Consider the following 22,982-nt stretch of genomic DNA (forward strand, 5'->3'; position numbering starts at 1 on the left):
TGTAACAGTAAACTCATTTAATCTTTCCAGAGAAGCTTTTCTCCCTGACTCACGCACTTTAATACATTCACCATTCACTCAGGCCAAAGGCCAAAATCTCCGGGATCCTTGCCTCTTTTCCCTCCAACAGTATCTAATCTGGCATCTGGCATCGAGTCCTCCAGGCCGGACTCGGCAAGGCCTCCTGTATTCCGCCTTTTCAATTCCTGTTGCTATGACCCCAAGGGGGATCCCCAGGCTCCAGCCACACCAGTCCATTCGATACGCCTGTGCCAGAGTAATCCAGAAATGCAAGTCTCACCACATCAATGAGATGTGCCCTTACATCAAGGGGATGTTACAGCCTAACATCAACGAGAACACCCTTAAATGAATCCGCTACTTAAAAATGAAATCCAAGGTCTACATCCTGGCCCACAGGTTCTGTCTGACTGGACTTGGAGAGCCAGTTTTCTTAGGCTGTCTGCTACTGGCCCAGATGCACCCTGTACCCCTGGGATGCCTGTTTACATGCTGTGTTCCCAGCAGAGAGAAAAAGCAGGGGCTCAGAGGTCGAACAGATGTGTCCTTGCTCTGCCACTTACAAACAGAATGATCATGGGCAAGTGTGCTTGCCCTCTAGGTCTCATTACCCTCATCTGTACAACACAGGTTAGGAGGCCCTAGCTCGCAGAGGTCATGCAGAAAACACACCAAGAATACAGGTGAAGGGCTCAGCTATACACCTGGCTCACAGGCTGTCGTTCGTCAGCCACAGCTGCGACTTCCCAGGAACACAGAATGTGGTCCCATCTCACCACCTGTGATCAGGCTGGGACCTGACTGGGACATCTCTTTCCATTTCTGCCTGATGGAACCCCATCCGACTACCTTTTGGGGGCTTAACTTTTATTTACCATCAGTACTTCATAAACAGGGCAAAAATCTGTGCGGGTTTTAAGATCAACTTATTAAAAAAAAATAAAATCCTAAAAATGAGTCCTTAAGAGACCCTCGGATTTTTTTAAAACCTCTTACCGGATTTGTAATTGTGATGATTTCTCCTTCATTAACGGTCAGTTCATTATTTCCGGGCTCAGCAGCAAAATCATACATAACCCGCGCCTATTGGGAATAGAGACGAACAGAGGAAGTTACAAATGTAAACTTCACAGTAAAAAAACCAAACAATCTCTATCATACACTTTGTAAACATGCTCATGACTGTGGCTGTGGTTGTTTTGAAATAAAGGAAGACATATTACCAAAATGATTCATCAGCCCTATTGTGAGGAAAGAGGACACCAACAGTGAGAGCCCCCCACTCTGTTGTGGAAACGGGGAAGGTTCCTGGTAGCTGCCCACACCACCTTCAGAGATGAGCTCTCAAAATGGTCTCAAAACACACTCACTTCACCAAGGTGGGGGCGGGGCGGGGGAAGGAAGTGTGACTTTTGTTTGATTCTTTTTTTTTTTTTTTAGAAATTGATTTATTTGAGAGGTGGGAGGCCAGGGGCAGGGGGAAGAGAACTGCGAGCAGATCCGCCCCAGGCACCGAGCCCAACACAGGGTCAGACCTCGCCCTCAAGACCATGAGATCACGACCTGGGCCCAGACCAAGAGTCAGACGCCGAGCCAACTGCGCCACCTAAGCACCCCAACACCCGTTCCTTACAGAGGTCAGAAGTGAAAGCAGAGATCATTCATTCCAGGCACACTCACTCTCAGGGACTGAAGGAACCCACAGATGCACTCATGCGTACACTCATGGAAGATGCACACGTGTTCCGATGACTCCCTGGCCGTGAGAATGCTCACTATTATCTAGAGCTACTGGGATGAATTTAATAGAGCTGTACCCCTAACCAACTCACCTCAGAATATAAGATCCAGGGAACAAGATATACTTAGGTTCTTCTGCTAGAATACTACCCACTCTACAATGGCCTACATGGCTGTGCACACTGGTCAGCTAGCCTAACAGCTGGGATTTTCAAACTTTTCCTACAATAAAATCTTAATTCCGTGGAAAACAGACTAAAGGGAAGCTGTTCTGGGTGAAGGGAGGTGGGGCTGCTCCTTTAGCCTCTTCCTCAAGAGGCTCCTCGTGGAGTGCCTCAACCCGGACACACGATTCCCACCAACACCACTATGTGCATATTCCAAGACGATCGCTGCTGTGAGCACCCGGGTGGCTCAGTCCAATAAGCACCTGCCTTTGGGTCAGGTCATGATCCTAGGGTCCTGGGATCGGGTCCCGCACTGGACTCCCTGCTCAGTGAAGAGTCTGCTTCTCCCTCTGGCCCTCCCTCCCCAACTCGTGCTCACTTTCTCACAAAAATAACTAAAATTTTTATGTATAGTACTTAATATAATTTTTAATCCATTTCAAATTCTAAATAATTGTCTTTCATTGAACTATCTCATTAGAGAAGGTCCATCTTACCCAATGGAGGTAACATGTACCTAGGAAACCGACGATTTATTTGAAATATAACTGTCCTTAAGTGGCAAGTTCAGGCATATCACAGAGCTAGTCAAATAGGACCAATGGACCTGCACTCATTTAACAAATATTTACTGAACACCCACCACACGGTCAGGACTGGAGGCCTTCCTGCCTGCCAGTGCACTCGCCCCACACTTGCTTAATGATGCCTGAAATCCTCAGAACAAGGAGGAAGGATTCATAGCTACTGGAAAAAGGTTAAGAAAAACACCCCCCAAACCTCCAAATACTAATTTATTTTGACATACATCAAAAGTAAGAAGACGAACTGTAGGATGAATGTGCAACAAAGAAGGGAGAGTGAGATGTTGTTTACAGGCGCCAGGTGGTACAGGTTGATGGTGTTCAATGGAAAATGATTTTGAGTTTTCTACATGTTTGAGGTTTTTTCCGAAACAAAATGTTAGAAAGAAACAAATGGTCCGGTCTGTCAGTCACAGAAGGGCATCATCACTCCTGGCCTTCCGGGACTTCGTCCTGAGAGGCTGGGAAGGGTGGGGGGGTAGGCTGCAGGCATGGAGAACTCCAGGGGTCAGCACATGGGCCTTTCTCCTACTGCTGAAAAAGTTGATACAATTCTGCTGGACATGTTGTGGGGGTATTTTTTAAAAGCCACGTCATCCAAATCTCAAATCTCATGCATGGAGGGCAGATGCAGATAAATGTATGAGGCGGGTGAGGAGGGTTCCTGGGCCAGGCAGGCCCCCAGGACTGCAGACTTCCTGGGAAGGGCCTGGTGTGCACACAAGGGCCAGATGAGTAACCTGTCGTTTGGTTATTGCTCCTTAGGGATCCTGGCTAACAATTTGTTTTTTAAATGCAGCTAAATCCAACTAAAAACCACTACAGATTTCTAAGTCCTCTTGTGTACCAAATGCACAACTTAATGGAACAAGTTAAAAACTAAAACTGGAAACTCCCTTCCACATTTAAATATTACTGAACTTCAGCCATGGAAAAATGTATATAAACATTGTAGGTTTGTGTAAACATTGATTTAAGCCTTAAAAAGAACCCTAGAGAGGCTTCTTAAAAATTAGAATTGAGAGAAATTTTAGAGAACAAAAAATGTTAAAAAGCATATCCCCAAATGAGCGTAACATGTCAACAGAAAACAAATTTGAGCAACCACTCGTACCAAACTTAGCCTGGAAGCCTCTAGAATGGAAATCCTCGGGGCGCTGTCTCCCTTTACCTGCATTTCGGGTCCCCCATCAGTTCCCCTATGCTTCATATGGCCTTGAGAAAGGGTCCATTTTTTGATACTGCTTTCCCCTGTGTTGGCTACACTTTGAGAAATGACTCAAGTGTTTTCAGGAGCTAACTCTCTGCAAGGTTCCTGGGAAGCAGGGAACAGGATTCTCTGTGTTGAACACATACTGTCAACAGCAATCTCTTCAATGCCAATACCAAAAAGTCTTACAGACAAAGGTGAAGGAGTAATAAGACAGCAATCTTAAACCCAAGTTCCATTATTTAGCTACAGTAAAACAGACATCAGCAGATCCAAAGCTGTCCATGTCCCAGGCACTGGAAGAGACCTGGTGTGTGGATACTCTATCACCCTTAACACATATTTCCCAAAGTATTCAATCTCCTTGACCACATTGTAAACATCTGTCTGCTCCATATCCCTTCCTTCTGGAAACTTCCTGCTGGACTCCAAGCCACTGGTAAGCATATAACCCAAACAGGGATAATCAGAACTTTTTCCCAGAAAATGATACAGATGCTGGGGAGCATGGGTCTTTTCCCCTGAAGATGCTGCCAGTGGCTAACCAGCAGAGGTATGGAGAAAGTCCACCTTTGGTGGAGTGGAATGGCAATCCTGCGGAGATCGCTGAGGAAGCCTGAGGCTGCTCTCCTGCTCTCAGATAAAGAGTCAACGGCTCTCCTTTCATGCCTAAGCTGAGTTCAGATTCTATCACACAATGCACAACAGAGGGAGTCCAAGTTGATACAAACCAATAGTCCCAAACCAAAGAATTTATTAAGAAGACATTTTCAGGGGCGCCTGGATGGCTCAGTGGGTTAAAGCCTCTGCCTTCGGCTCAGGTCATGATCTCAGGGTCCTGGGATCGAGCCCCACATCAGGCTCTCTGCTCAGCAGGGAGCCTGCTTCCCCCACCCTCTCTCTCTGCCTGCCTCTCTGCCTGCTTGTGATCTCCGTCTAATAAATAAAGACTTTAAAGAAAAAAAAAAAGACATTTTCAATAAAGAGAAACACTGGATATAGTAAGTACACTACTGTGTTTCCAATTCTGCAAAACAAAATACTAGAACCTAAAATGAACAAGAGAAATAAACAGTTCAAAATGACAAAAAACCTGGCAGCAGAAAGTTCCTGTGGGGGTCAGAATGTAGAGGACAGGTCCTCATCCTTAAGCATCTGCTTCTCTGGGTTTACATAAATCACAATCAAATCTTGGGGAAAAGCAGTAAATCTTCAGCAATGTAGCCCTCTCACTTCAAAAACAGAGACACTCAAAAATTAAATTGAAAAATTTCAAGGGATGGATTGATCCCCTGACAACTGAAGTTTTGCATGTGATATTTCTATGTAACTAGTTCACCTTTTCAGATGCCAAGCTTGCTTTAAAAAAAAAAAAAAAAAATTTAATTTATTCATTTGAGAGAGAGCCCGCATGTGCGCGGGAGCATGACTGGGGAGAGCCTGAGGGAAAGGTGGGGAGCAGACTCCTCACTGAGCAGGGAGGCCCAATGCAGGACTCAAATCCAGGATCATGGGATCATGACCTGAGCCAAAGGCAGAGACTTAACCAACTGAGCCACCCAGGTGCCCCTCAAATGCCAAGCACGTTTTACTTAAGCATGCCGTTTGCTTTCTGTGAAATCGTATACAGTTAATGCCTTCCTCTATCTTGTTTTTACACAACTATCCAGACCACCAGAAGAAAAAGAACTTCATTTAATAGACTCAGAGTATTATTATAGCCTTAATATACGCAGATGTATTTGTCCTTATTGTAAATAATTAAGACTTAAATGCTTTTCAGTTTACAACAATCTGTGATTTCAGTTCAATCCTGGCCTGTAATTGCTCAGTTGTTAATTTGCATCAAACAGAGAATCTTACTTAAATTACCCCTCTAAAACATCCTGTTAGATTTAGCCACTGCTCCAACCTACTAAGTTTTCTGAATTCTGAAGCCATCGTCAATTATACCCAACTACTGCTTCTCCCTTCCCACCCACAGTCCTCAGAGAGCCTGGTAATGCAAGCTGTCCACAGCTCCTCCTGGGTCATTACTAGAGCTGTTAAAGTAGGGCACCGCTGAGGTCCCAGGTGGCCAACCACGCTAAGAAACTCCTTCCGAGAGGACAGGGATAGATTATCTCATTTTGGGTAGGTGGCTCTTAAAATTTCCGAAGAATGCAAGGGCCAAGGGCAGGCCCCCCCCAAGATGGACCTCGTGAGCATGAAGATTATTCTGAGCTGAAGGTAATCAAGGTCCTGCAGCTCGAGAGAACGGTCTGCCCTTCCCTTAACTTCGGAGAAGAATCCACGCTGGGGGTCTTTCCCAGAAAGACGGTTATCAGCAGAGATAAATTTTATCCGAGTGACCCACCCGGACAGCAGGGCAACCATCTAATCACGAGGTTATCCACTCTTCTCGTGCCCTGGGAAGTAAATTCCTTTCCCCTGAAGCCCCAGACCCCTGGCCCTGTCTCCTTAGGCCAGAACAATCTATTTGAAGGAGAACTTCAACCACCTGCATTTTGACCTCAAACTTTCTAACTGATTAAGTTCTTCTGTCCAGCTTATCTCTTAGCTCAGGCCAAAAAAAAAAAAAAAACCCCACAAAACCAAAAACCAAAACAAAAAAACAAAAAAAACCCTGTGGGCAAAGCATGATGAGAACCAAAACTATCCCCTTCAGCAATAAGGTCTGCCCTGAGCCAGTAAGACCCCACATGCCTGGCCCCAACATGTGGGGCCTTCAGGGCCCACCTGCATGGGTCCAGCCACCTTTGCCCCCCAGTTTCCTTCTATAAACCTGGAAGTACTTTCTGCACTTTGGAGACCGACATTCAGATGCTAGGGTGCCGTCTTCCTGGTTGGGGGCGCTCAGTGAAATCAATCCCTTGTTTTTACCTCGGCTCCTTTCTCTGCCTGCGGATTCTGTCGGTGGCGAATGGACAAACCCAGTCTGTCTGGCACCCCTGCACCCCGGCTACACAGATGCCTTATTTTGCCTGTGTGGATTCCCTGTACGGATGCTACTAAATTTCATTTTCTCTTGTTACTCCCTCTTCCTGTCCAGCTAGAAGGACAGGAATGTCCCTAGAAAGGGACGGGAATTCTTGTCTGGGACAGCTGGCAGAGTTGGCAGGATACTTTACTCGCTGGCCACCTCGCGCCCTGGACACAGCTGCAGCTGGGAGATCCTGGGACATGTGACCAGCAGCCACAGAAGGTGACATTTCTTAACCATGTCAGCCTCCTGGAATCTTTACCTGCAGAATCGTTGGAGGAAGGCTGGTGAGAGCCCTTTTCTTACTTTCTAAACTTAGATTAGCAGGAGAAAATGTTTGTGGAACTAGTTCTTTGGGCTTAGTGACTCTGGGTCTAGTTGGTTCCTGATCCATTTCCTCCCAGAGATGGTCTCTGTTCTCCTTTGCGTCTCATCATCTGTTGCCAGCAGACATCTTGGAAGCGCAAGCACAAAATGAGTGGGCGGGGTCGAGCACGTAAAAGCTGCTGGAGCTCTGGCCCCTCAAGAAGACTCTGTGATAGAAGTTGGTCCCAGAACGGGGTAGACTGACACTAGGTCACCTGCCGACTTCAAGGAAGCTTCTGCGCAATGAGGTATGCTGTAAGACAACACAGGGTCCCCAAGGGCACAGCATGTCTCTCCCAGGAATCAGCGTGGCTCCAGCAGACCCAAGGCTCACATAAAGCTGTTACGAGTTTTCCTTTCATCTGCTCCGTGTCCCAAAAGCTTGGCTTTATACCAGTGGGAATATTCTCTTTGGTCTCCACCATCCAGAGCATGCACCTTGGAGGCGAGTCAAACTGACTGGGGATCCGAGTCGCTCTTTCTCTCCAGCTGTGCCCGCTTCGGGGTGACTGTCCCGAGAGGTTCCAGCCCAGAGGAACTTTTGTCATCTCAACCACCACTGCTTGATCAGAGCTTGAGTCCCATTCCAGAAGCACCTGCCTGGTGTTCCAGATAGCAGGCCTGTGACGGGAGACATCTCCCATTCTCGGGGGACACTGGAGACACACACCATCCTTACTGCCTGTGCCTCTGCTTTCTCATACTAGTTTCAGGAGTAAAGCTTTTGGATCATGGGGTCCGCATCACCTATGCCCTTCTCTGGAAACCTCTTGCAACTTTGCTTAAGCCACTAAAAGGCTTATTAATTTGAGTTGCTATTAATAGATCCTACTCACCAATGGCCAGACAATGGATTCTTAAAATTGGCTATATTAAAAAAGAGAGAGAGAGAGAGAGAGCGAGTGAGCTCTCGGTGGTGTTATCAGTTTAATGGCTAGCCTCAGGGACTTCCCTGACAAGATAAAAGGACAGAAATTAGCCTTAAGACTTAAAAATAAATGTCTACACCCAAAGTAAATCCCCCTTCTTAAAATCCAGGCTCATCTGCCTGTTTTAACTTACCTTTCCCTACAAGGTTTACAGGGATCATTCTGGTCTAATCTCTAGGCTCTAAGCATCTAGGCTGCTCATGTAAAAGCTGAAAGCCAGAAGATAAATCTAACAGAAGCACCTGAGACTGGCACTGAGGCTGGCCTGGCTCCTCCTCCCCCTGGGCTCTGGGACCCCTCTGCCTGCTTTGGGCATTCTGGGACAACGTCCTTTTCTGCAGCTGTCTCCTAGACGACCCTGCTGGGAAAGAATTTGCATCCCCTGGACAGCTGCAGATCTTTTATATTATAAAATCCTTTTACCTCTACTTTCAAAAGACCCTACCCAATTTAGAAAGTAATTAGATAGATTACTTGACTATATTGACAACTTAGCCTTCACTGAGGAAACTGACAACCAACATTTCTCCTTGGCTGTTGTACAAATGATCTGTGAAAGGCCAGTGTCTGGAGATTAACTGAAGCCAAGGGTAAATTTTTTGCTCAAGAAGCAAATTTAGTTAAAATATGGGCCAATCCCTTGACAGTGTCAGGTTATAATCCAGGTCTTTGGGGAATTAGGAACCACTGTCTTTCATAGATAAATCAAATCTCTACAAAATCAGAACAGCAACTCTAGAAACACGCTAAAGCTCACCAATCTTTACCAATCCCCAAGCCTCACCTAGTCCTCTCAAAATGTTTGTACATATTATAAAAGATCAAGATATTGGAACGTAGTTAGTTGTTCTATACCTAAAAAATATAAATAAGTTTTAAATAACAATTAACAGCAATTACCCTGAAAGTCTAAGAAAAAAAATTTTTTTTACATTCTTTCTCTATCCCTTGAAATTATAACTCTTATCATGTCTTTGAAATGTAAACACAATCTCCTGAGACTGAAGGAAAAAATAAAAGAGAAATATTTAAAAATTGGGCCTGTAATGTCCTTTCCACAAATAGTGGAAATAAAATTAAGATGCTGCTCGTATCTTGTCTGTGTATTTTTTTGTGTGTACATGTACACATACATGGTAAATGTGAGATATTTTCTCTATCTCCGGATGGTATTGCTAAAATGAGCCTATAAAAGAGCTTTAGTTGATTTGGAGTAAGCACCTGTAAGGACTGGCCATCCTAAAGCTAAGATGGAAACTAACCCAGTGCTCCTGGGTGGATCAGTGGGTTAAGCCTCTGCCTTCGGCTGGGGTCATGATCTCAGGGTCCTGGGATCAAGCCCCACATCGGGCTCTCTGCTCAGCAGGGAGCCTGTTTCCCCTTCTCTCTCTGCCTGCCTCTCTGCCTACTTGTGATCTCTCTCTGTCAAATAAATAAATGAAATCTTAAAAAAAAAAAACTAAAAAAAGAAACTAAGCCAAATATTTTTCAAGTTCAAGTGATCTGGGGCAATATTTGGTATTAAAACTAACTGCAGGTTGCTGGTTTAACTAAAGCAGATATGCATTTAGAGTTAAATATAAAACGTTTATTCTGCTTGTTTACTAGTTTACTAAAAGTCAAATAAGTTCATGGTATCTCTGTTGCAAAATCTCCCAGAGGGAAAAAAAAATACTTAGAATAACGGCTGACTTTGTCTGCTGCCTCATCAAGTTTTACGGGCAGTCTAAGCATAACTGTTGAGAAAAAGTAAATTAAACAGATATCAATAAAAACAAAAAGGTTTGTATGTAAACTTTTAAATAGCTTCCAAAATCTTCCATCACCTAAAAATTTCAAAGTCTTACTAATAAGTTCAATGATGAGTTAAGTTCACTGATTATCTAAGATCATTTCCAATAAGATAAAATAAGGAAACATTCAGTAATGAACATGGCTTATCTACTTCTGTCTTACAACGCAGAAACTAAGGATAAATTTAGGTCTGCTAGTAATCATACTTCATGCTTTACTGAAAGACTATTATGAAAAAAAAACCCTACATTTTTAAAAATATAAATCTGCCAATCTAAAGAATTCTGGCATGACAATTCACAATTGAGTACTACTTAGTTTCCACTAGAAATTAAGATTGCTAAGCATCAAGAATTCTAACAAATATAATCAAGATCACGGGAAACAACAAGGGAAACAACTTGGTATGCAAGGAAAATGGGAAGTGCTTTTCGTAAGAAAAAATATGAGGAATGAAAATCCATATTTTTGGGGGAAAAAGAAAATAATTTTGTCCTCAGATGGGGCTGGTTATTTAAAGAGGGAAAATAAACTTGTAGAAGGTTTATGAAAAAAACAGTCTTCAGAAGGAACTTTATTTGTGGTCAGTACTGGTTGAGGATAAAATTTAAATAAGTAAATGAGTTTTAGTATCAAAAGTACCCCGGTACAACTTCTTTTTTTCTTTGTTCAAAGTACAAAGTTCTCTTGAACTATTGGTCTGCTCTCCATAAGATATAACAAAGGTTTTTCTTTACCTATTAAGTTTACCTGCAGAAGAAACAACTACTGTTTGCCAAAATAATTTCCTATGCTTATCAGCTCTTTGATTACTTAAGAAAACAGAGTCTTAACAGGAAAAGAACTAAATTTTGCTCACAACTATGAACCTGTATTCTCCTCTGAAATCTTGTACTCTCATTGTGGTTAAATGGATGATTATGGCTTCATAATGACTTGTGATTCTATTAAGCTGTCCAAACCTTTGGATACTTCTGACATACTTCCCCAAAACAATTTCTAAAATAAAGTCTTTTGACCACATAATCTGAGGTGTTCCAAAGGGCCCACAGAATGTTTCAAAGATTTTTTTTTTGAGAAATTAAAGTAATCAGGTTTATTTGGTATGTTAAATTAAATGGGAAGCACTGTCAAGTAAGTGATATTCAACCCTGCTGCATTGCACTTACATAGACATGTTAATAAAAAATAACATAAGTGTTTTAAAAATTATATGAAACTCCTAGAAATACAATGCCCTGATACATTATTATCTTGAAGCATGTCACGAAAATAATCAAATTTCCCTGTCAACTGCACAGTAATGAATTATAATCAGATCTTCAACCATGGCTATTTTTAAGTTTCTTATCATTTACAGACAGTTATACTTTGTAACTCAGATACCTCTATAGGAAGTTCCTGCAAAAGTGCTGCATCTTTGATGAGACACAGGGAAAAAGCTGAGCAACCGTAATCTGGTAACCTTCAGCTCCTCAAACAGTACTAGGTAAAGATTTCTGGGGATCTGAGAAGACAAATTAATCATGTGGAACTGAATTAAGTTGAGGAAAATAATGGCACTCTTTATGACTTTTTGTTTGGACCACTGCTGACTTTTTATAAATGTTTTGTTTTTCCCAGATTTAAGAAAACTTTTTCTCTTAAACCAACTCATTGTTATTTGATAAAACACACCTTTTTGTACAAAGGGAAACATTTATACTTTCTCCTTAGCTGAACCCTCCAGAATTCAGAAACTTAGTGAGTATTCTTATATGTTCCTAGCAATCTATTTGCATAGGTTCAGTAATAATCTGTTCTCCCTATGACAAGACACCACTGGAAACACTGACTGTATTACCAAAGTCCAGACTGGAATGCCATATTTGAGAGAAACATGCATAGATGCAGATGGGACCAGACAGTTTTAGGGAACCAACACTGACTTTCTGTATCCAATCAAGCTCTACTGGACATAGCAGCTGGGTACCTTGCTTACAGAGTCCCTAGAAGCCTGACTACCATAGGCCTACCTTTGATAACACACCTGCCTCACCACCTCCGGAGATGACTTTGTCCCAAATGACCTACTGTCAGGACTAACAACCTACCAGCTCAACACTTTATAACTAGGTTCCATGTCCAGCGTGGAGCCCAACACGGGGCTTGAACTCAAGCTCTGAGCTGAGATCAAGAGATGGATGCTTACTGGGCCACCTGGGCACTCCCCGTATCAACTTTTAATGTGTGAAACTGCAGGGAAGTTTCAGAGGACAAACTGTAAGGGCTGAGGGCAGGCCACCCCGAAATGGGCCACTCTGGCACTTGGATTATTCTGAGCTAAAGGGAACTGAGACCCTGAGGGCTCAAGAGAAAGTTCTGCCCCTCCATTAACTATACAGAAGAATCCAGTTGGGGGTCTTTCCCAGAATGTGGTTTATCTGTTGAGATAAATTTTATCTGAGTGACCCATCTGTACCGCCAGGCAACAATCTAATCACCAAGCATCTACACAACTTCTCAAGCCCTGGGAAGAGCATTCCTTTCCTGGAAGTCCCAGACCCACCCCCCTCTCCTCAGCTCAGAAGCCCACATACCCTTCATTTTGCCTGTCAATGGAATTTCCACGTCTGTGTGGACTCCCCTGGGTGTATGCTATTAAATTAGATTTCCTCTTGTTAACCTAGTCTCACGTCAATTTGGTTCTTAGTACTGCTAGAAGGACCCTTGAAGGGACAGAATTCTCCCTTACAAAGGAAATAGCCTGGGGCATCTGGGTGACTCAGTCTGTTAAGCATTGTGATTTTGGCTCAAGTTATGGTCCCAGAGTTCTAGAACCAAGACCCACATCTGGTTCCACTCTCAGTGGGGAGTCTGCTTGAGGTTCTCTCCCTCTGACCACCCCCCACCAATTTGTGCATGCGCATGCACACACATGTTCCCTCTCCCAAATAAATTAAAAAAAAAAAAAGTCTCCTTAAGTATTCACAAACAATGTGTTTACTATCTATTCAAGAATACAGTCAGGATGATAAAGTTCTGTTAAAGTTTTATTTTAATAGCTGCTCTAGTAAAAGATGTTCTCCCCAAAAAAGAAATTTCTTCAAAGAACTGTAGCAGCCATAAAGAACGGCTGAAAACTTTTCTTATGTGAAAATTTCAGAACTACCAGTGAAATTGTTATGTTCTTTAAATGTTTTTTCCTAAACTGGGCTTATATCTGTTTTCCTGAAATATGATGCACTTAGAGGAATTTTTTCACTAGTGATCAATTCGATGAGGAATTAGGGAAATTTCCAAGACAAACAGAAATATAAATAGAAATTCACTGAGTATAGGAATATAAACTTCCAAGACATATTTAGAATAATCTTAAATCTGACTGTAACAAAGGGCAATTATACAATCACAAGAGGAAGAGAAAAGTTCTGAGGAGCCATCATAAATAAATCACATTGTACGATCCACTTCCACACTATTTCCTTTCTCCCTGTATCCCATGCATGAAGCATGGTCCTGGAAAGCTCTGGGATCAAGGAAATCCTTGCAACCAAAGCAAACTGCTAGAGACTGGGATGATTTTAAGAAACTTTCTACCCAAACTCACCCAGACTAAAGCTTCTGTATGTGCTGTGTATAAGAACAATTGGACAAAGGTGTTTTAATAGTTATTTGTTTGGGTGACAACAAACTGGCCATATCACACATCATGTGTGATGTGTGTGTGTGTGTGACATCACTATGATCAAGTAACGTGGCAAAACTGCCAATTCTGATGCCCACATGTGACTGCCCGTTCTGCCCACAGGTCCTTCATAATTGCACATGAACATGAAAAGTTAACTGGATTTTTTTTTATTTTTAAGACCGTATCAAAATGGCTGCACCATACTAAACAATTTGATGTAGTTGCTTTAAATTGGGGTTGATTTACCTTTTACTGTAAAGGGCACGATACTAAACATTTTAAGTTTTGCAACTGATAGAATCTGTCTCTGCGGCCCTAGTGCAAAAGCTACCAGACACATTATGCAAATGATGTAGCTGCATGCCAATAAAACTTTATTTACAGAAAACACACGGCAGGCCAGATCTTGCTCCTGAGCCATAATCTGCTGATCCCTGTAACAGGGGTAGGAACAGAGTTATAAAAAATCACTAACATATATCGCACAGCGTATAAAGGAAAGAATCTCTGTAATTCACATGACAAAGGGTTACTCTTTCTAATACAGAGAGCTTCTAGAACTTCAAAAAAGACCAGCAACCCAGAAAAACGGGCAGAGGAACAAATAGTTCATAGAAAAATATAAATGGTACTTACACTATGAAAAAGAAAAAGCTCAATTTCACACATAAAGAAAGATAAATTAATTTGGAAGATACTGCCAGATTTCCATTAGGGGCTGTACCATTTACATTACTGCCAGCCATGAATGTATGTGTATATATATATGAGTAATGGTTCTCTGTAGCTTCACAGACAGAATAAATTACCCAATGTTTGGATTTTCTGCCAAACCAGGGAGGGAGACATGCTATCTCAATACAGCTGCAGAGATAAATTGATCCTTTGACTCAAAATCTCATTTTGGGACTTCCCTCCCTAGACGCACTTCTGTCCACAGGGTATTTATGACAGATGGCGCGGTACACGACCCCAGCGTCTAGTCACAAGGAACTGGTGAAGTGAACCACGGTCTGTCCCCACAAGGGAGTACCAGGCAGCAACAGAGAACTGAACAGTCGGCAGGTGCTGGCCTGCAAGGAGACGGGCACTGAGAGAGGACAGCTGCTGCGCAACAGGGCACACCAACTGCACTGCCGTTCCTAGGTAGAAGGATATTTGTATTTGGCAGCATTTCCACCAAAAAGCACTAGAGGAACAGATTATTTTAAAACTGGTTACCTACAGAGATGGGAGTGGAACGGAGTGCATTACTCAGTGGATTTCTTTTCACATCATTTCCATTTTTTAAAAAAGATTTTATTTATTTATTTATTTGTCAGAGAGAGCGCACAAGCAGGCAGAGAGAGAGAGAGAGAGAGAGAGAGGGAGAGAAGCAGACTCCCTGCTTAGCACGGAGCCTAACATGGGACTTGACCCCAGGACCCTGGGATCATGACCTGAGCCGAAGGCAGCAGCTTAACCGACTGCGCCACCCAGGCGTCCCATGTCATTTCCATTTTAACTGTGTACATGTACCACCCGCCCAAGAATTCTAGATTAAAATGGGAGGAGGGAGACACCATTTACAGTGGGAGCAGAAAGCAGAAAGCGACCTGGAAAAAGCTTTACGATGTTCCTGAAAGACAGACAACTGGAAGAACTGGGCAGTACAGCAGATTATTTGCAAAAGCGGCCACAATAAATCCTCCTCGCCCTGCTGGGACACCACTTCTGCCACGTGACTTCCATTCCTCCAGCACGTGAGGAAGTAAAGGCTATTTACCACCTCCTGACTCTGGTCTTGTTCATGTGCTTGCCTTGGCCAACAGAGTAACAACAAATATGACAGAAGAAGGCATGACAAGCACTTGCCCACGGAGCCTTGCCCGCCTCAGTGACCGCACCCAGTCCGGGCTGGCCTCTGCAGATGGGGCCATCCCACCCCGGCCAGCCCAGCGGCCCTGAGGAGAGCCCAGTGCTGTGGGGGGGCGGCTCAGAGCTTCTCCAGCCTCAGCCAGGCTTTCCAAATTACTGGACCCACCCACCACCTACCTACAGAACTAAAGAAAAAAATTCTGTCTCTGTTGTCTTAAGTTACTGAGTTTGGGGGGAGGGGTGTACTTTCTTATGCAACAAAAATTTAACACATACAGGAACCCTCTCATGTTTTTAGATGAGAAGCCCCAGGATTAGCGAGATAGCAACTCCAATTTGTTCACTGATTTTAATAAAAATGTTAACAGATTTTTTCCCCCTGAAACAGAACAAGCTGATCCTAACATTTGTTTGGCCATATAAATACACTAGAAAAAAAAAAATCAGCAAGAAAACAAGCAGAGACTAGAAAAAGTAGAAAGTCCACAACTAGTCCCAAAGACATGTATAACAGTGCTTATGCAGTAGTATAACAAAGTACTATGAGGATATTATACTGTTACACAGTAACAAATAGATCTCTCTCAAAAAACCAAAGTGGGGCACCTGGATGGCTCTGTAGGTTAAAGCCTCTGCCTTGGGCTCTGGTCATGATCCAGCAGGGAGCCTGCTTCCCCCTCTCTCTCTGCCTACTTGTGATCTGTCAAATAAATAGATAAAATCTTTAAGAAAAAAAACCCAAGGGCGCCTGGGTGGCTCAGTGGGTTAAGCCGCTGCCTTCGGCTCAGGTCATGATCTCAGAGTCCTGAGATCGAGTCCCACATCGGGCTCTCTGCTCAGCAGAGAGCCTGCTTCCCTCTCTCTCTCTCTCTGGCTGCCTCTCCGTCTACTTGTGATTTCTCTCTGTCAAATTAATAAATAAAATATTTAAAAAAAAAAAAAAAAAAAAAAAAAAACCCAAAAAACAAAAAAAACAAACCAAAGTGAATCCCTACCTCATGCCTTATCCCAATATAAATTCCAAGATGGACCAAATACTTACACGAAGGGGAGGGAAGGAGGAATCCCAGAGCAAGTGCCCAGAATACAATTTTCAAATAGCATTTTTCATTAAAAGGAATCAGATTTACATAAATAAATGGCTGATTTCAGGTTTTAAAGAGAAAAAACAAATAAACAAGAACAAAACCCATAACAATATACAAAGATGGGCCTGGAACATCTTTTCCTACCCATTATCAAAGACACTAGGCAAAACCTGCTACGACCTAATCAAAAGTACACAAAGCTCCAACTCGCAAAGGAGCTTGCTGTCCAAATAAGGGACAGTACGAGCCACAGTAGGGACAAGGACTGCGGTATATTTATTTAAATATATTTAATTAATATTTATATTTATTTAAATATGTGAGCTCAAAATGATAAAAATAATTGGTCACCATTATAGAATATAGGGAACCAAGGCATTTTGAAAACTGGTAAATACAGGTGAAAAAAACGAGGCATTTATCCTGCCCCTCCTTTACAAACTGTAGCATTAACTGATCAAGTAACAGATAGGAAGTTTCCCTCTATAAAAACAATCCAGCTAATGCAAAATGGTGCAGCCACTATGGAAATCAATGTGGAGATTTTCTTTTGGGGGGATGGGGGGGGTGCGCAGAATGTCTTACACTATTAAAACCTGAACTACCATATGTTCCAATAATTCTACTTCTGGGTATTTATCCAAAAGAACTGGAATCTGGATCTCAAAGAACTATCAGCACTCCCACATTCACTATAGCATTACTGATAATAGTCAAAGTACAGAAACAACCTAAATGTCCTTTGACAGATGAATGGGTGAGGAAAATGTGATATACATACATATATGATGGTGCTTTATTCAGCTTTGGAAAGGAAGGAAATGATTTTTTTGAAAAAGATTTTATTTATTTATTTGAGAGAGACAGAGAGAGCATGAGAGGGGAGAGGGTCAGAGGGAGAAGCAGACTCCCTGCTGAGCAGGGAGTCCGATGTGGGACTAGATTCAGTGACTCCAGGATCATGACCTGAGCTGAAGGCAGTTGCTTAACCAACTGAGCCACCCAGGTGCCCGAAAGGAAGGAAATTCTGCAACATGCATAAATGTGGATGAAACTTGAGGACAAGTAATAAACGAAATAAATGAAAAAGGAATAACAGAACTAGAACTGCCAGTACTGCCAGTTACGAAATATACTTGAAAAAGCAATTTATGTCTTACTGCTGCTCTAAATCCTCATACCAACTTATAGGAAATATACAGGAATATATTCAACTGTGCGATGAGGATGTGGTAAGAAAATCCAGGTGTAGGAAGTTGTAGAATCCATTTTCTCTAACAAATCTCAAAGACAAAAGCAAGCCTGTCGGGGGAGGGGATGAAATAGGGGAACCCATAAATTAAGAGATTCACGAGACTGATCCCCAATGCAATATACACAGACTTTATTTAGATTCAGAGTCCAACAAAATGCAAAAAGATGATATGGCAACCAAAAAGCTGACCACTCAAGAGGTATGTGATATTTAGAAGTATTCAATTTTTAGCTATCAACATGGTATTGTGGGTGTATTTTTATTTTTGTTTTTTTAAAAAAATCATTGTTTTAGAAGATTCATTTATTGGAGAGAAAGAGAGGAAGGGAGTGTGGGGCGCATGTGCACAGGGAAGAGGGAGAAAGCTGCGCAGACTCCATGTCGAGCGAGGAGCCAGACGTGGGGCTCGATCTCACAACCCAGAGATCACAACCCGAGGGGAAATCAAGTCTGAGACCTAACGGACTGCCCCACCCAGGCACCCCTGTGGTTATACTTTTAAAGGACTATCCATCTTTAGAAACAGACTCTAAAATATTTATGGACGAAGTGATAAAAGATCTGGGATTTCTTCGGAAACTGTGTAAGAGCAGGGAAATGGATGCAGTCTGGACGGTACAAGATGAGTGAACAGTGAAGCGAGGGAATGGGCACTTCGGCCTCATTATGCTGTTCTCTGTTCTTGAGTATGTTTGACATTCTCCGTAACAGAAAAGGCTTTTCAGGAAACTGTAAAAAGTACTGAATGAAATTTTAGGAGAATCTGAAAAAGAACCCTGCGGTAGAGGTAGACTTCGATGTGAAACACAAATCCTTAAGTCCTCCAAAGGCAGGGAGGGAGACATTTCTCTTCGCCCAAGTAAAACATACCTGCCTTGCCTGGCAAAAGCCAATATAAATAAGATAAAAACTAAATGACAAACGGGGAGAAGAATATTTGCAATTCCTATCACAGACTAAAGGGTAGTTCCCCTACTCTCCAGAGGGCACCTCTAAGTCAGTTAAAAAAAGGATGGCTCTAAAAAATGTAAAACCTCACTTACAAAACTAAACAATATTATTTTTCACTAATCAGCATGGCTGGGAAACAAAAATGAAACTCCTAAAATGAAACTCCTAACAGCATCACGGTGATGAAGGCGTAGGTCCAGGGAAGCAGGTTACTCCTATCCCCCGGACGGAAGCAGAGGCAGCGCTCGGCACGTCCTCAAAATTAACACACACAACCTCTCTTACTCAGAAATTCCCCTTCTAGGAATTTATCCTCCAGAAATACTCACACGCTTGCACAGTGACGGGCCTAAAAGGGTAGTCACCACCGCGCAGTTCACAGCAGCGAGTGTCCCAGCATGGCCAAAAGGAGCACCCACTAGGGCAGGAAGAACCAGCGGAGCAATTATCTCTAATGAATATGTTAAATACGAAAATAAAGCAAGTGTACCATTTGTGTGAGAGGGGGAGATGCCCCTGCTTGTCTGTGCACGGAGTATCTCTGGACAGACAGAACGAACTGGTAACACTGCCCCCAAGGAGAGAGGCTGGCGGGCTGTGGGAGGAGACAGACAGGAGAGGATCTCCAGCCTCATCTCCTCTGCACCTCTTAGCGGGTGGTTGTTGTTGTTTATTTAACATAAAGCTATTGCCTGGTCAACAAAATTAAAAATGGAAAGCACTGCTCTGTACCTCCCCCTAGAAGGCTCAGAATGCTGCTGAAAATCCCAGGGTCCAGGAAGGAAGACTTCCTTGGTTGTAACAAACCCAAAAGGCTCCAAAGTGCAATTTAGGAGAGGACTGGCTACATCTTCCTGGAGCTCTGTCTGAGTCCGGTTACTTTCACCCCACAAAGATATATACATAATACATTTTACAAAGCAGTACAATGAAGTTTAAAAAACGAAAAGTTAAAAAATCTCCTCCTGCTCCTGAAAGGGCACAAAGTGCTAACAGATGTGAAAGGAGCCTTCAAAGACGTCATGCATTTGGACACGTGTTTGCACACGTGAGAACCAACTAGCACCACAGTACCTACGTTCCTCTACGCTCCATGTTTTATTTAATCTTGGGACTGTTCATACTGGCACATCTACCTTGTCCCCTAGGGCAGCTGCAAGGTTACTAACCCACTCTGCAACCTCCAGGGCAAGGCATATGAGAGCTGACCTAGCTGTGGTTAGGAAGGTAACTTCACCCCACCCCGAATTAAGTTTTATTGTTTTCCTGATTGTTAAAGGTCACGTGCCTTGTAGCAAAAAAGGGACAGAAAAGTATAAAAGAAAGCCGTACCCCAAATTCCAAAGATGACTGGGAAACTCCAAAGATGACTGGGAAACTCTCACACTCCCAGTAACAGGGTCTGTGCCCCCCTCCCCTGGGACCCCAGCACCGTGTTGAGAATGTTCTCATTCCCCCCCACGAAACGGAGAGGAAACGCAGTCACTGACACCACCACGGTGATGAGTGGACTTTGGAACCAGGCCACGCAGGGACTACTCCCTACTCTACCATTTCAACAGCTTTCTGAACTTGGCCAAATTCCGTCCAGTCTGCCTCAAATTCCTCCAGAATAAGTTAAGGATAACAGCATATGCCTCGTGACACGAATGATAAATGAAGTCATAAATGCAAAGTGCTTAGAAGAGTGACTGGTACCAAGGGCCCAATAAATGTCAGTTATTGTGACCTTTGGGTTTTTTGAACATTATACACACATTCTGTATTGGGCTAAAATTGTTGCGTGACTGCGTCCTCTTTCCAGCCCACCAAGTATTCTGAACTAGACTTGGGCTTCAAGACAGCTGAGTACCAGGTTCCTTACTCCCACAAAAGGTCATTCTGTCATCTGTTATGTCACCAGGTGTTGCGAGGACCAGCCCCACCTCCCGGCACAACACATGCCGCCCCCACACCCCGTGTCTCCACAGTACCACATGCAGGTAGGGATATTAGGGCAATGCTGAGGATGGTCAACCCTGATCATTTGCAAAAATAATAGAATAATGAAAAATTAATAAGAAAACCAATTCTAAGATAAACTGGCAAAGGACAATAGTTTCTCTGTAAATAACTTGATAAAAATACAACTGGGAGGGTATTCCCAAAAGTCACAAAAACCAAACTACAAAGCAAAGAGAGAGAACGACAGGAATGCAGAACCTTAGGGAAGAAAGTCCCATCAGTGAATCACATCATGTACCTGAGAAAAAGGCATGACACCATCAAGATGTCAGTCTACATGTACACTGCGGTTTCATCCAAAATCCCAAGGGGATATTTGGGGAGAAATTACAAATAAACTCACCCTAAACACACTGTGATCCCTTTACAAACGGCACCCGAAACACACTATGACTTCAGAAATACAAAGTGACAACACTTTGTTTTCAGCACTTTAAAGCCACAAACAAAAAGCAAGGACCAAGTTTAAGTCTGTCAACATTTCATCCGGCTCTTTAACACAAATTCAGCACAGTTTCCAAAAGGGCACAAGTACCTTGATATATTTATTTTCCCCATGAGAGTAAATACTTAGTTCAGATTAAACTGTCCTGTAAGATAAACTCCTGTTTCAGCTGTTAGCCCCTTCTATCCAGTGCACGGATACTTAGCCCTTTACTGTACTGATTACTCTGTGCTAAGACTCCAACAATCCCACTTGGGACAAAAATCCATTATCTCATGAAAGTTAAGAGAAAAAGTCATCACAAAGGAATGTCAAAATACTGTACTATTTTCCATGCCTTCAGTTCCTCAGTGAACTGAAATTTCCCCTAAAATCAGTATTTCTTAATACAAAGACTCCTAGAGGGCTCGCTTGTGCGCCAGGGAAAGGTCCAGGTGAGGGTCGATCTGAGCTAAGGTGCAGCGTTCCCGGTCACTGGAGACCTGAAGGGAGACGCTGCAGGTAACCCTGGAGACACTGCGTCTAAGCAAGGTGGTAGAAATAATCAGTCGCGTGCCCTAGAACTTCAGCATCATTTCCCTGGGATAACCTGCATCCACTGAGGGCCGCAGAAGGATTCAACTACTGAAAGCGAAATGAAAGAGGCTAAAGTACAGACCAAATAAAATATAGAAGAACAAGAGTAGTCCATTAAATGAGTAAATCACACACCAAATTTTAGCAGTTAAAATAACAAAATTAATCAAAATCAAGGAGAAGGCCACAGTGGAGTGACAGGTACTCAACTTTCCATCTTACCATATACAGCTAGAAAACTGGTCAAAACACATGAAACAACAGTTTCCAGATGTTGAGCAACAGGGCAGCAGGGGACAGTGAACTGTGCGAGAAGGGAAGCCAATGGGGTGAACCCCAGGACGCCTCCAGCTTTCTGCATAGAGGAACCTTGTGACCCAAACACTATGGGAAGAGTCCAAGAGAAGAACCCCAGGCAGAAAACACAGTCCTGCGAAGGTGAAGGGCCACCAAGACCAGAATTCTGGGAGGCTCAGCAACTGAGGACAGACTCTGAAAGCCGCTACTCCGAGAAAAAGCTGCAGAGAGCCGCAGAGAGGTGTCCTGGGGCCTGCCCATGAATACTAAGTGGCACGCAACAGGGTAAAGTCTTTAAGACCAAGCACACAACAACTACAGGGGAGCTGTGGGCTGAGAAAATGCTCAGAGGTCAGGCAGACCTGGGGGCTGCAAGGAGCTGTCGGGGGGCGGGTAGCTTCACTAAACGCACCCAAAGCATTCACCGTAGAGACCCCAACAGGGCTAGGGGGACTCAAGTCACCTTAGGAAAAAATTACTCTGGACGAAACTGAAAGAACTGGACTAATTGATAAGTAACTCGAGTGCCTACCAAACACACCTGGACACTCTTTAAAGGGAGAACACACAATCCAGACACTCAGCAACACGCCAACACAATGTCCACGATCCAATAAAAAATCAATAGACAAGCCAAGAAAGAGAAAAATGTGACCTAGAAACACATCAGGAAATGACAGACATAATAAAATTGGCAGACACTTTAGAACAGCTACTATAAATATGTTTAAGGACTTAAAGGAACATATGATTATAATGAGAAAAATGGATGTTATAAAAAAAGATCCAAATGGAATGACTACAGGTGTAAAATGCAATTTCTGAAAAATAAAAATTTATCGCATGGGCTCGACAGATAATTAGACATTCCGGAAGAAAAGATCAGTGAACTTGAAGAAACAGCAATAGGATGAAAAGAGGCTCTGAAACACGGGTAGAGCCTTCGTGGCCCGTGAGACAGCCCCACACAGTCTAACACACATGTGACTGGAACCCCAGAGAGGCAGCGAGGTATATGGAAATTTCTGAAGAAGTAATGGCAAAA

General features: G+C 43.1%; 1 protein-coding gene across 2 annotated transcripts in view; it reads right to left on the reverse strand.

Moving 5' to 3' along the window:
* The window catches only part of SNX9 (sorting nexin 9), a 105,275-nt gene that overhangs the window by 55,766 nt on the left and 26,527 nt on the right, over positions 1 to 22,982 (reverse strand). For both annotated transcript variants that reach the window (XM_032338620.1, XM_032338619.1), the window contains exon 2: positions 1,018 to 1,104. In XM_032338620.1, coding sequence (XP_032194511.1) covers positions 1,018 to 1,104 — 87 coding nt within the window. The remainder of the gene's footprint in view (positions 1 to 1,017; positions 1,105 to 22,982) is intronic.

The sequence above is a fragment of the Mustela erminea genome, chromosome 4, assembly GCF_009829155.1.
Source record: "Mustela erminea isolate mMusErm1 chromosome 4, mMusErm1.Pri, whole genome shotgun sequence".
Classification (NCBI taxonomy): Eukaryota; Metazoa; Chordata; class Mammalia; order Carnivora; family Mustelidae; genus Mustela; species Mustela erminea.